Source organism: Poecilia reticulata, chromosome 8 (genome assembly GCF_904066995.2).
Source record: "Poecilia reticulata chromosome 8, P_reticulata-male-v2, whole genome shotgun sequence".
In the NCBI taxonomy this organism is placed as follows: domain Eukaryota; kingdom Metazoa; phylum Chordata; class Actinopteri; order Cyprinodontiformes; family Poeciliidae; genus Poecilia; species Poecilia reticulata.
Genome location: NC_088837.1, coordinates 19,708,773 through 19,721,527, shown reverse-complemented (window position 1 = coordinate 19,721,527; position 12,755 = coordinate 19,708,773). Strand labels below are relative to the sequence as shown.

The 12,755-nt window shown below is 42.2% G+C and overlaps 2 protein-coding genes across 2 annotated transcripts in view; one reads left to right on the top strand and one right to left on the bottom strand.

Annotated features, from left to right (window-relative positions):
* plekhh3 (pleckstrin homology, MyTH4 and FERM domain containing H3) overlaps window positions 1-6,498 on the top strand; it is a 40,544-nt gene extending 34,046 nt beyond the window's left edge. Inside the window, exons 10-13 of the mRNA XM_081610157.1 lie at window positions 305-425; window positions 808-1,296; window positions 1,389-1,580; window positions 3,225-6,498. Coding sequence (XP_081466283.1) covers window positions 305-425; window positions 808-1,296; window positions 1,389-1,580; window positions 3,225-3,398 — 976 coding nt within the window. The 3' untranslated portion in view covers window positions 3,399-6,498. The remainder of the gene's footprint in view (window positions 1-304; window positions 426-807; window positions 1,297-1,388; window positions 1,581-3,224) is intronic.
* On the bottom strand, window positions 6,128-12,569 carry tubg1 (tubulin, gamma 1). Its single transcript, XM_008415850.3, has 11 exons — window positions 12,253-12,569; window positions 11,783-11,895; window positions 10,971-11,138; window positions 10,811-10,879; window positions 9,522-9,601; window positions 9,299-9,425; window positions 8,377-8,463; window positions 7,923-8,072; window positions 7,690-7,842; window positions 7,444-7,605; window positions 6,128-7,051 (listed from the first exon to the last, which is right to left on the bottom strand). Exons 1-11 carry the CDS (start codon window positions 12,299-12,301, stop codon window positions 6,854-6,856), a joined length of 1,356 nt encoding a protein of 451 aa, XP_008414072.1. The 5' UTR covers window positions 12,302-12,569; the 3' UTR covers window positions 6,128-6,853.
* Window positions 12,570-12,755: the final 186 nt, after the last annotated feature.

Below are 12,755 nucleotides of genomic sequence, written 5' to 3'. Positions count from 1 at the left end.
GTTCCCTTTATTTTTTTGAGCAGTGTATATATATATATATATATATATATATATATATATATTAATTTGCTTTTAATTATAAAAGCAGTCCATGTGACCTTTTCTGTTCTTTCTGGCCAAACCTGACAGCCTGCTTGGAAAAAGGACGGGTGTAATTGGTTGCAGAAAGAAACTAGGAAAGATTAATTTGATAATTTTTTTTTCTTCAACAAATACTCTCAAATTGTGTGAGAATAGGCTAAACACAAGCTATCTTTACAACTGTATTGCATTAACTGCTCCTTTTCCTCTGTCCTCTGTGCAGCTTCACCACCAAAGAGTCGGAGTCTCAATCCCAGTGGAAACTGTGTTTTAAGCTCTACTGTCTGTTGGACGCTGACGGCATATCGGTGGACAGCATCGAGTATTTATTCCTCTTCGAGCAGGTGATGTTGCAATAAACCAAAACGGTATTCTCTCTTTCTGCTGTCCACTTAATAAGTGACCGGTAGTGAGATGTGATTTATGGCCCTGCAGCGAGTCGTTCTTCCTACTCCGTTGGATTATTCCTGATTTTACAGGACAATATTGAGTCACAGTCAGTGATTGCAGGAGAGAACATAGAAAGCATAAAAAGTATGACTAAGAGTGCTGGTTGCAGTGCAGTAGGGTCGAAAGGTAGCTTCATTACAGCATTTTTTTTTTTTCCTGAGGACTTCTATAAAAGATTTATAAGGCGCAATAAAACAGGGTGGGCCAAAAAATGATTGGTTTCAGGTTATTAGTAACAGCCGTGTCCTTCCGTCTCTCCTGGTCTTTCCGCTGCAGTGCCATGAGATGGTGGTGCGCGGTCAGCTCCCAGCATGCGAGGAGGACCTGCTTGCCTTGGCGGCCCTCAGGCTTCAGAGCCTCATGGGCGACTTCAGCACGCACGCCCCCTTCCCGCCTCTGGACGAGCTTTTCCCCGGCCACATGCTTGAAACGCGGGTCCTCATGTCGCTCTCGGCCCCGCAGGCGGCGCCCCCCTACCAGGTGGCGGGTCAGGACTGTCCCGCCACGCAGCGGTTCCCTACAGGCCTCCTGGCCGGGACGCTGTGGAGCCACTCGGCCACGGTCGCGCACAAGCAAAAGATGGAGAACGACAAGCGCCTGCGCAGCCGCCTGAAGGAGGAAGCGGCAGCGGTGACGACGGCCATCTTGGAGCGTTGGAAGGGTCTGGCTGGGTACAGTAGCAGGGACAGTATGGCTGCCTACCTCACAATTGCACGCCAGTGGTCGGGCTTTGGATGCACTCTTTATGAAGTGGACTTTTACATTGTGAGTATTTTTGATGGGAGTCGCTTGAGGTTTGCCCATCTGGAATTGCTCCATTCTCTCATTTTTAATATTCTTTTTGCGTGTTTTTGCAGAGTTCAAAAGGGAATTTCTCTCAGAAACTGTGGCTGGGTGTCGCTGCTACATCTGTGTCCATCTACAAGCAGGGAGAATCGGAGGCCTTGGAGTCCTTTCCTTATGGCCAGATCTGCTCTTACGGCGTATCTGACAGCAACACCTTCAAGATCACAGCTGGCGATCGGGATCTAATATTTGAAACCAGCAAGGTAAGGTGGCGCACACACATCCCGAGTCTGCAAACGCAGAGTAACAAACTCTACTCATCACCATCATAGTCTTTACAGAGACAAGGAGCCTTATCAGCAAGTTGCGTCCTGCAGTATAAGAGGCACACTGTCTTCTCACCATGCCCCCCCCCGGCCCCCTCTTCCTTCCAGCTCTTTTGACCAACTTAAAAAACCCTCGTTATTTCAGTCTGAATCGAGGGCACACAACCTGCCGCCTCTGTCTAACCAGTCGCGACCACCACAAGTTAAACTTCCTGGTATTAAATGCCATCGGGGCTGAGCTTTATTGCTGTGGTTAGATTAAAATATTAGGCTAAACATTTCTCAGAACTGTGGATGCTCTTCCAGAGAGACACCCCCTCCCCCCCGTTGAGAACAAGTCTTGCCTTTCACTACACTGACTTCCTTGCATCTTCCCACACGGAACAAAAAATCCCTCTGTGATCTCTCATGAGGCACAAGAGTGGCTTTTATTTATTTATTGGGCTCACAGGCAAATTGGAGTGCAGCTCAGTAAGACTTCTTCTTTTATGAACCTAAGTTCTTATAGTGGTCTGACATCGGTAGGAAGGGGTTTGCACCACTGGGCACAGAAAATAAAGGTGATTTGATTATCTGTGTAATTTTAGAGGCTGAATGAAAGGATTATTGCTGGTCGTTTCACTCAGAGCTGCTCTGTTGAGGGGAAACATTAACAGAAAAAGTGTCGTAGCAGCTTTTGGTGATCATGTTTATTTGGGCCACGGAAAAATTGACACAATGGTCTCTCAGAATTATATATGCAGATTTCAGTGTCTTACAAAAGAACTCGTACCGTTTTTTTCCCCCATAAACACAAACTCAAAGCCATATATTTTAGAAGTGTAGAATTTTACAGGTTTCAGATTTTTTTTTTTAATCTGAAAACTGTGGCATCCATTTGTATTCAGGTGCCCTGGGTTAGTATGTTTGAGAACCACCTTTCACTTGGTAAACCAGCAGTGCTGTGTGAGATGCTAAAAGCTTCAGGTGTTGTTTAATCATCTAGTCCTGCTTCAAACCTCTTCATAAGTTTGTTCCTGACCTGTCTGCTGTGTTCCTTGTTGTTCATAGATTAATGTTCTCAAAAAAAAAGAGCCTCTAACGACCTTCACGTCTGGATTCTGTTAATAATTAGGTGACTTTTGATTGAACTTTTTTTTTAGGGTTATCAGATTTAGAGGGATTATGTTATACATGCAACACTTCAGATTTTTATTTGGAAAGAAAAACTCCAAATAGCTACTTTTACTTTACTTCATAACTATGCACTACTTCGTGGTTATCTAACATAAATGTCTTAATAAAACACATTGAGGGTTGTGATTTGTAAATTGGCAAGATGCAGATGAATTCAAGGGTTATGAGTACTTTTGCAAAGCTCTTGGTCAAACTAATGATACATTTGCACAATGTTTCTATAAAGGGGTGTGTACTGCATGTCCTCAATAATTGCTAAATATCTGCATCATCTGCTTCTGGTCATTTTTCAATCAGTTGGATGACATAATCTGTCTCCACCCTCCTGTGACGGTGCCAGACACTGAGACTGCCACCAGCTTGACCTCTCTCTGTCTCCGTTTCTCTCTTCTCTTTTCACCACAGCTGACTGAGATCATGCAGCTCATGAACGCCTATTTCAGTGCCATCCATCGCCAGCGAGGTAAAGGAGAGGATGCAGACACCATAACCTTCACCGAAAGCACAGACGTGGGCTTCCGTCACCTGGCCCCGACACCGACCCCCACGCTTCTGGAGCTGCCCTCTCACCCCGTTTAAGAGGAACTCTTACCCACACCCCCTCACACCGTCCTCCTTCCCCATGGGGAGGTTCAGGCTCAGTCCTGAAGACCCTCAGCCTCCTCCACTGGGAACGGTGCTGCAGCCAATACAAAGAGAGGGCTGTTTTCCGTCCCCATCTATGAAAACAAACTTTCCTCGGGACTTCCAGCTAAAGAAGCTGCTCTTAGAATGAAAAGCGTGAGATGTGGTGCAAGGGAATGCTTGGAAATGCACAAAAAACCAGTGCCGTTACTGATGAGGTGTTGCACCTCCCACCCCCTCTTCCCACCATGCATCCATCTTTGCTACTCTAAACGGCAATAAACCCAACTGCACCGCACCCTCCTCGGCGAGATGTTGGCGTGAGTCTTACTACCACCGCAAACATTAAGACTTGCAGCGATCATAAGCCGTGGAGCTACCCTCATAAAGCCCCAGCTCAGAGCGAAAACACTACCCTCTCCCCTCGCTCTCTCGCGCTGTGGGTGCCATATTGGATTTGCCTTTCCTAGAAGGCAGACGTCCCTCGTGCACTGCTGGAAAAGTATTGAGAACGTTCAGTGACACACACACACCCTGACTCCCCCCCTGCTCTTCATCAGTCAGTTTTCATAAGATCCCGGCTGGACTTCCATTACCTAGAACTGTTGATGCAGAGAGGCCATGTGAACTTGGAACTGGAAGCAGATGTTGGAGCTCTGCGGCTGAGTCACTCTGGCTGCAGTAACTGCACAGCCTCCTGCCAGGATGTCAATCTGATCACATAAAAAAAAACAAAAAAACATTTCATTCATGATGCATTCAGGTTTATAAAGAAATCAAAGGATTTTTCAAGCTGTTTTTAACACATTGCCACCAAATGCACTGATTTCCTCCCTTCTTGTTGAGCTGCTTGTCTTGGCTGTGGTCCTGGACATGAAACTTGGGGAACACCTAACACCTGACCCATTGCAGGACTTTTCTGCTGAAGATAACAGGTGCTTCTTTGTTTATTTAAAAGAAGGAACACCACAAAGCTTTCGCCATGCCAACCGTTACCATGCAGTGCCCCACGTGTCGCCTGGCATTCAAGAAAAGACTTTTCTCATGCGGATGCTTTTGTATTATTTATGCAGATTTTTTTTTTTTTTTTAACTCATCTTAAATGTAGATCCAGACTTATCTTGACGTTAAGTTTTCTCTAAGTGACCAGGACCATAGGTCTGATTGGTTCTGCTGTTAATTCTTTCTGGCTCCTGTTTTTCTTCTAGTTTTCCTTGAAAAGCCAAACTTGGACCAAAGACTAATGTTTTTTTATAAGCTTTTAGAAGAAAAATCCAACAAACGCAGACAGAATCCCTAATCATCCTTGGATACGTTTGTCTTCCAAGAGCCCGTTGTATTTTTTATTTTTTTGTAAGGATAATCCTAAATTCATGTCTGCTACACTAGAAATATAACCAGTTTGAACACTTTTGTGTCTACACCACGAAAGGCCTTGACAAGTCATTGCGCTACCCCTGGTTCAGAAGCAGGTCTTTAGCTTTTTCCACTGCAGCTGCAGGCAGCTCCGAGCTAGATATATGTAAAGGAAAAAAAAAAAAACTGCGGATGTCCTTGCTTAGTATTAAGCTTGTCTGTAAGCTGCATGGTACCTTTTTTATGTAATGTGTATATTTAATTGCACTATTTTTAACTAACTTGGGAGTGCAATAAAAACTATAAATACTGTAATTAATAAAAAAAAATACCCATTTTGCATTATTGTCAGTGGTGCTTCACTTCCTAAAAGGAGGTTGGAGGAGGAATTGGTGTAAAATGTTTGAAAATGTTCTGCAAAATCAACTTTGAGCTTTATATATGGTTAGAACATCATCAAAGACATACTAGTAATGTTTCTTAGATTATTTCTTGAATGCTTGAGGAAATATTGACTATTTGTGGTAGCTATTGGAGATCGCCTTAACAATTATTCTTACAAAGCTCTTCCTTGGAGCTGCAGTCTCCAACTTCCCCCATGTCTTCCTCACTCAGCTCCTTCAGACTAGCAGCAGCAGCAATTAGCTAACACCTGGTGGAACTGAGTTTGCTGAGCTTATCATACAAACTACCTTTCCGTCAAGAATGGTTGTAAACGGCAAAACGGGAGCATTGTTGCAAAGGTGGGGTGTCACCAAGAGTAGGAGCTTCTTAAAGAGACAGTGGCCAAATTGCTAAGTCAAATTTCTATTAAGTTATGTTTGACGTATGCAGCAATTTCACAACTGAAGGCAATAAGTTGCTTGATTGCGCCATAGCCATGAGTTTGTAATCTATTGAGTTTTGAAATTACAGAAAGGCAAATTTCTAATTTAAGTTGTGCTTGAAATATGCAGAATTTTATAACTGAACGAACGGTTTCTTGATGGTACTATAAAATGGCACTATGTGCCTGGAAAGTACATAATATCCCCCTTTAACACTTTTGTAATAAGCCATGTTTTTGTAGATAAATGCTGCCGTCTGGCCCCAGCAGTGCATCTTAAAAGTTTCCTCCTAAAAAGTTCAGAGTGAAAACAATACCAGCTAAAGCAAGCATTGCTAAGTGCCATTGCGTTCCCCGCAGTTAATGATCCTTGGCTGAATTACATGAGCAGGCACTGGTACACTGTGCTCCAGGTGAGGAGAAATAATGTTACATCACTTTGAAGAAAACAGGAAGAGTAATGTTTCCATACAGCCAATTGTGCCTTTAGAAGGTAGAAAAGTACAGTAATAGAAAACATGTTTATTAATCTTACAGGTCCAACAAACGGCAATAAAGAACAATGCATTTAATACTCAGGGAACCAGCAATTGTTTGAAGCGTATTTACAGACAAGTTAGAGGCTTTACGCTTGTTAAACTGTTACTTTAAAAGACAAAAGCTGTTTAAATCGAAGTTATTTTAACACCAGTCAGAACAGCTCCACATTCTTGTTTGTCATGAACAGTGATGCCGTGAGCATTGTGAATCAGCAGCAGATGGATGGTACAATTCACCATGGAAGTAAGAAAGGTGAGGTATGGCGAAACCTACATTAACCATCACTCTTATGCAGCCTATAGGTAGTGGGTGCTTCTAGAAATCCACCCCCCCCTCCAAAAAAAACTGAACTGTATAAAAATAGAGAAAAACAAGGCAACAGGTTGTTTAACATTGGCAAAATACAGGTGCAGTACAGGAAACTAATGTTTTAAAGACAACAGTAACTGATGCTTTCTGTAATTACTTGCAATATAATTTGAAATTAACTATTCATTAGGAGAAAAACTCACATCAACTAAGATAATGAATCTCCAAAACATAACAATCCAGGAAACACTTTGGTTAATATAAGTTCTTAACATTAATCACTGCCTCCTAACCTATAATTACATGCTATAACCTGCTAATAAATAATTGTCAGAACAGCAGCTATAGCCAGTTATGGTGCATAAATTCAGAACAATGGTCACTGCTCTTGTGTGCCCCAGGAGATGTAGTCGGGTCGTGTCGCTGCTGTGTACTCGTCCACCAGCTGCTGGACGACCTCACGGGAGTTGTCCAGCTCATCAAAGTTGTCCTTGAATATGTCCTCTTTGCGGAACTGTTCCAGGAAGGCCTCGCGCTTTCGCAATTTGTCATACTGCCTGCACGTTCGCTCGAAGAGCTAGAACAGCAACAGAGTGAGGGAAAAACTATAATTAAAACCAGGAAGGATTCAAGTTCCTTATCAGATTTCTTTAAATCTACTTTCCGTTTTGATTCTCTTCTTTAAAAGAGAGAAAATCTGATGCGGACTTCCTTGGAATAGTTTTGGCTTATTAATGAAGCAAAAAGTAGTGGTTGTTGCAACTTAAGATTACATAAATAAGATGGTTACAGAAAGAAAGGAAAAAGAATTTGCCTATTTGATTTTTGTTTTCTTAGTTTAACAGTTTTTAAAACAGTGGGATGAAAAAAAACCAGTCAAACATAAAAAAAAAACATCCTTATGAGAATTTTCAAATATCTTTACATAATTACACACTAGGGAACAGTAAAAGTGTGCTGAGTGCTTACAGAAGAGATGCTGGTGTGGTTGGCCATCATCAGGCCGCTCACTCTGTGAGCTGAGGCCAGGTATGGAGACCTCCTGGACAAGGCCACCTGGATGCTGGCCGGACCCCAGGGAATGAAGTTGGCAAGTTTGCGCTCCCGAATCCTTTGGAGGCTTTTATGCACCTAAAGAAACAACGTTTGTTTTTTTTTTTTGTTGTTTTTTTAAATGCCACAAATGATGAAATTTTTCGTTTTCAGCTCACATACCTGCGTGGGATCAACTTCTCCCTGGATGATGTTGAGGATGGCGATGTGGCAGTGACTGGGCTGTCTCTCTCTTCCAGTGGACACCATCACGTTCTTGGGTTGCAACAGTCTCCTCATCACATCCAGCACCGTCGTCTTCCTCACACTAGCAACCTGAGACGTGGCTTCGTTAGTGCTTTCAATCCTGACGTCTCATGCGATATATTTCATCTAGTGAAATATCAGCTACTTACCGACTGGTCAGTGGTCAGTGGTGTGTACCCCGTCATGAGGAAGTGGAGACGGGGAGTGGGAATGAGTGAAGCGATCAGACCAATCAGGTCGTTGTTCATGTAGCCTGGGTAGCGTAGCGTAGTTGTGCTCGCAGACATGATTGTGGAAACCTAAAAAGTTGAGACATCAACTTTTCAATGCAAAGCTTTGACAAGTTAAACATGTATCCTAAGAAAAATGAAACAAAAAAAAGTTTTCCAGTCAGGCAACATATCCTGCCATGAAGCCAGGGACAGTTCCAAGAAAGCAGCAATTAGATTTAAGGCCCAACTAACCAACCAAACAAGTTTATGAATTCTTAGTGGGTGTCGAGTGTCTCTTCAAGTGCGCCGTGTTTCTGTATGTTTTGTGATAATCAAAAACACCCTTGGAGACAATTAGCTGAACCTCAAATGAAACTGACATCTTACTCACCAGCTGATTAATCTGGGAGAAGGAGGGGTTCTGGATGTGCAGCCTGTCTGTGGCAATGCGATTCAGAGCAGTGTTATCCAGAACAACCTGATGGACAAGACGGAGCAATTAGAAAACAAATAGAGACAGAGAGCAAGTCAAGACACAAGTCAATATATTGCTATGCTTTTAGGAGCGAGAAGGTACTGCAGTAATGAGAAAGAGAAGCAGCCACACAGTGCGCCATTGTTAGGAAAGTAGAAGATATGCAATAAACTGTACAGTCACAACAGGGAGACCAATTCTAGGGATAGATTCTATTAGCTCTCAGGCTAATCCCATCAACATTAGGTTCTTATGCAAGACCCTGGAGGAAGTAGGCATTAAAGAGGAAATGCCATTAGACTGCCAGTGCGTCTGTGTCTTAATACAATCAGATATTTAGAAGTCAAATTTAATAAGTTGCATTTGCAAGATCTCAATACTGCTAATGCAATTTGTTTATTAGTTTGCTGCGCAAGAAATTGGAAAAGTCCCAGATTATTTTAGGTAAAGGAACTGCGAACATTAAAAGAGAGACAGCTGTAGCGCTCTTGGAAAAATGAGAGGATGTTTGCTTTATTCAAAAGTCGAGTTGGCCAATAATTAACGACACTATTAATTTCTTTTCATTTTTTAAAATTATTTTTCAATATGCAACTCTTTCGTAAATTTGCAGTTCAACATTTTGCAGATTCTAAAAATTAACTAAGAGCAGTTTGATCTTTAACTTGTTAAAAAGACTTTCTACATTGTGGATCCCAGCCAACAGGAAAAACAACTCAAGAATGTAACCGTGAAATAATCATAATAGACAACTTTCCACGAAAGAAATGCCTTGAGTGCACATTTTATCTTGAAAGAAAGGGATAATAATCAGCATTCCCACTCGAGCGCTGCTCACCACGCAGTCTGCATTCTGGGTAAGCCTCTTCAGTGTGAGCAGTGAGTTGTACGGCTGAACAACCACGTCACTCATCTCATCCTGGTTTGGGAAAACAGAGTAGGTCTGTACCAGCTTCTTTGGGTACCTGTGGAGCAGGAAATATTTTATTTACACACACACCAGATCCCAAGCCAAATCTAAAGTAAGTAGCAGCAAGTAAGCCGGAGGAGTGTTTGTGGACCTGTCGTTGAGTCTTTCCAGCAGGTACGAACCCAGTCCCGACCCGGTTCCCCCGGCAATCGAGTGACAGAGGACAAATCCCTGCAGAGACAAAGCGTTACTCATTACCAGCGCCCTTGAGCTGCAGCATGCACCACATGCGTGTAAAAACCTACAGTTGACTCCAGTGGTGCAGAACAGAAAAGTGTGTGGGTGAGCAAACGCCTTGCTTCCTAGGCAGTTATATAAATTGTAGCAGAGCCCCACCTCGCAAATGGGCTTCCTCCTCGCCCCCCACACCCCTCTTACACCCCCCTCGAGTCAGGCCTGTAATACCTGCCTTCAACATTCGCCCCAACTATTATCACCAAACACACTGCACACCACACCCTGCTAACACACACATGCCAACAGCAGCTCGGCCCACCTTCCTACCCAGTGCACACATGAGTGCACACACTAAATAATAATGTGGGCTCATAATGGGAAAGGAGTTACAGAAATTGCAGACCTCTGAGGGGAAATGCGAGTGTTATTTTATGAGAGGCTGGAAGCTGAATTGGGTTCACAAAAAAATAAAGAGGCTAAGAATAATAGAGCGGGATGGCCAGGATTTAGCTGGTTTTAAGAGGACAGGCTCTGGCACTATTTTAGTATGCTGTTTCCATCAAGTCATTTACGTCAGGCAGACTGCCGAGGCGCAGCAATCTGCCTGAGTAATGTCAGGTAGACCATGTCGCTATGCCCAACAGAAAGGCTGAGTCGATGACAATCATTTAGACAGGAAGCACTCTTAAAATAATCAAAATTATAATGAAAAGAGTCAGGGGCTGCGAATACCACTACAAGAAAAGTTTGTAAAGCTACAAAACAACAACAAGAGAGAAAAATGGGCCAAAAGTGGATAAACAAGCCCAGAGAGACAGAAAATGACCACAAATAAACTCAGTGATTACAGAGACAACAAAATGACCACATGAAAACATCCCACAAATCACAACAGCTTACTTAGTCTAAACTGTTGCTATTCTTACATCCATCCATCCATTACATGTAGCTATTCTTACATGTTAAGACTAAATTAATCCATCACATTAACTGTAAAACATGTAGCCGACAGTTTTCTTAATGGCTGATCTCAGCCTCACTGCTCTTGAATGGTCTGAATTAGTCAGCAGACTACACAGTTGTGGCATCGCCACACAAAGGTATGCCTTTATGTTTAAAATCAGCGCTTAAGTTTCCATGCAACCACAGTCAGTCAGAGAGACCCCAACCTCAAAGACACTAAGTTACACGTGTTGGACTTGCCTCCAGACTGTCGCTACCGTCTGCCTCTCGGTCAATAATATCAAAGATGTCTTCTTGGATTTTTTTGCCCTGGGAAAAAAAAAAATTATAAAAAATTTCAAGTGAAAAATGATTTAATGAAATTAGTTTCAATAGATGTGATTTCTAAACAAAAACTGACTTGTGAGTATCCACTGGCCCAGTTGTTCCCAGCACCTCCACCATGCTCAGACAGGTAGATGTTCTCTGGATTATACAGGTTTGCATACGGTGAGTTGAGAATTGAATGGATCACGCGGGGCTCCAGATCCAGGAGGACCGCACGGGGGATGTAGTGCTCGTCATCAGCCTGAGGAGTTTGATTAACAACCAGGATTAGTTTCGAGATGCAACACAGTCCGTGTCCTTGACAGCTCTGCTGGGTTCTACTTTTTTATATGACACGTATGACACCTACTGGAAAATAGTGGTGGTGCATTTGAGGGCCACAACTATAACCAGGTTGAACAGGGCACACATATTCTCAACACATAATTAAAACATCAAGAGAGCTGAACAAATAGGTCATGTTCAGTCAGTACTTGCATAGCAACAAAACAATAAACGTGTGAATGAATGGCGTGAAAGAGATGACTAAAACAATAGGAAAAGAATCATTACTACTCGACGTGACGCAGCAACATTGTTTTACTTAAAGACATTTTTAATATCGACAAATTAAATTACTTTTACTTATGAACAGGAGCAATGTAAATCTTAGCCATGGACTCCAATATTCTAATCAAGCCCAAATTAGTGAAAAAATGGGGTAATAATTTGATAATTACAATATCTACGGCTGATTCAGGTGGGAAAAAAAACATTTTGTATCAATGACAATACATACTAATTTTCCTCTGCAGAAATATACCCCGTGTGAAATTATTCAATTTAAAATGAGTTTCACATTAAAAACAGAGTCACCTAAGTAAGTTTTATTAATAGTGTAGTTACCTGGTAGAAGAATACGTCCTTCCTGTCCGTCCCTTCAGTTGCAAACTCCTCCACGATACCCTCTGGACTGATGCCATGCTCTGCACACAGCTGCTTCCAAAACTCGAAGCCGACTATAAAATACAAGAGAAAACATTAAACAGTGTTAAATGCATTTAATAGATCATTACAAGTGGAAAAAAAACAGCATAAGCTAATATCTATTTAGCATGCGCAGCTAACGTTAACTCATCTCAGTTGAGTATCCGTTAGCCGTTAAGCTAGGATGCAATAATGTTAAATACACCGAAATGTTCACAAAAGTAGGTATATTCGTACTCAGCTTCAGTTTCCTTTACCATTTAGAATATTGCACAAACATTTTTTTTCGTTTTGACGAGCAAACGAAAAATTTAGAAAATTTGCCTATGATAGACTGCAATACAGTTTGCGTTGATGAAGCAAGTTAGCTGTTATTTTCCGTTACATACTTTGATTTCCACACTGTCCGAGCTGAAGGGTTATAATTTCCCGGGGCATGTTCAATCTTCAGTTGCTCCTTCTTTAGCTAGCCAGCAGACAGGCTAGCTAAATTTACAATAACGACAGCTGCAATTCTCTCTCAGCTTCGACACTGAATCGCCATCAACAGCCCGCTCCTTCCCGCTTTGGCAGTGGGTCCGCTCCTTTTCCGTTCAACAGGGAAGAAGGCGTGACCTCGAAACAAGTGTAGACGACTGAGATCACTCGAAATGTTTTAATCATTACTGTTGACAGTGAAATCTCAAGCAAATATAGAAAATATAAACAGTCATTCGATGATTACTTCTTGGTAAACAACGCACCTTACCAAACCGAGATGAAAGCATTCTTTTATTTTATTTTTTTTAATTTGTATTAAATATTTTGCCACCAACTTTTCGGTGCGCCAACATTTAAATGATGCGGACCTTTGAGTATGACGTCGCAGGCAAGCCTCTGGGTTTACTTGCAT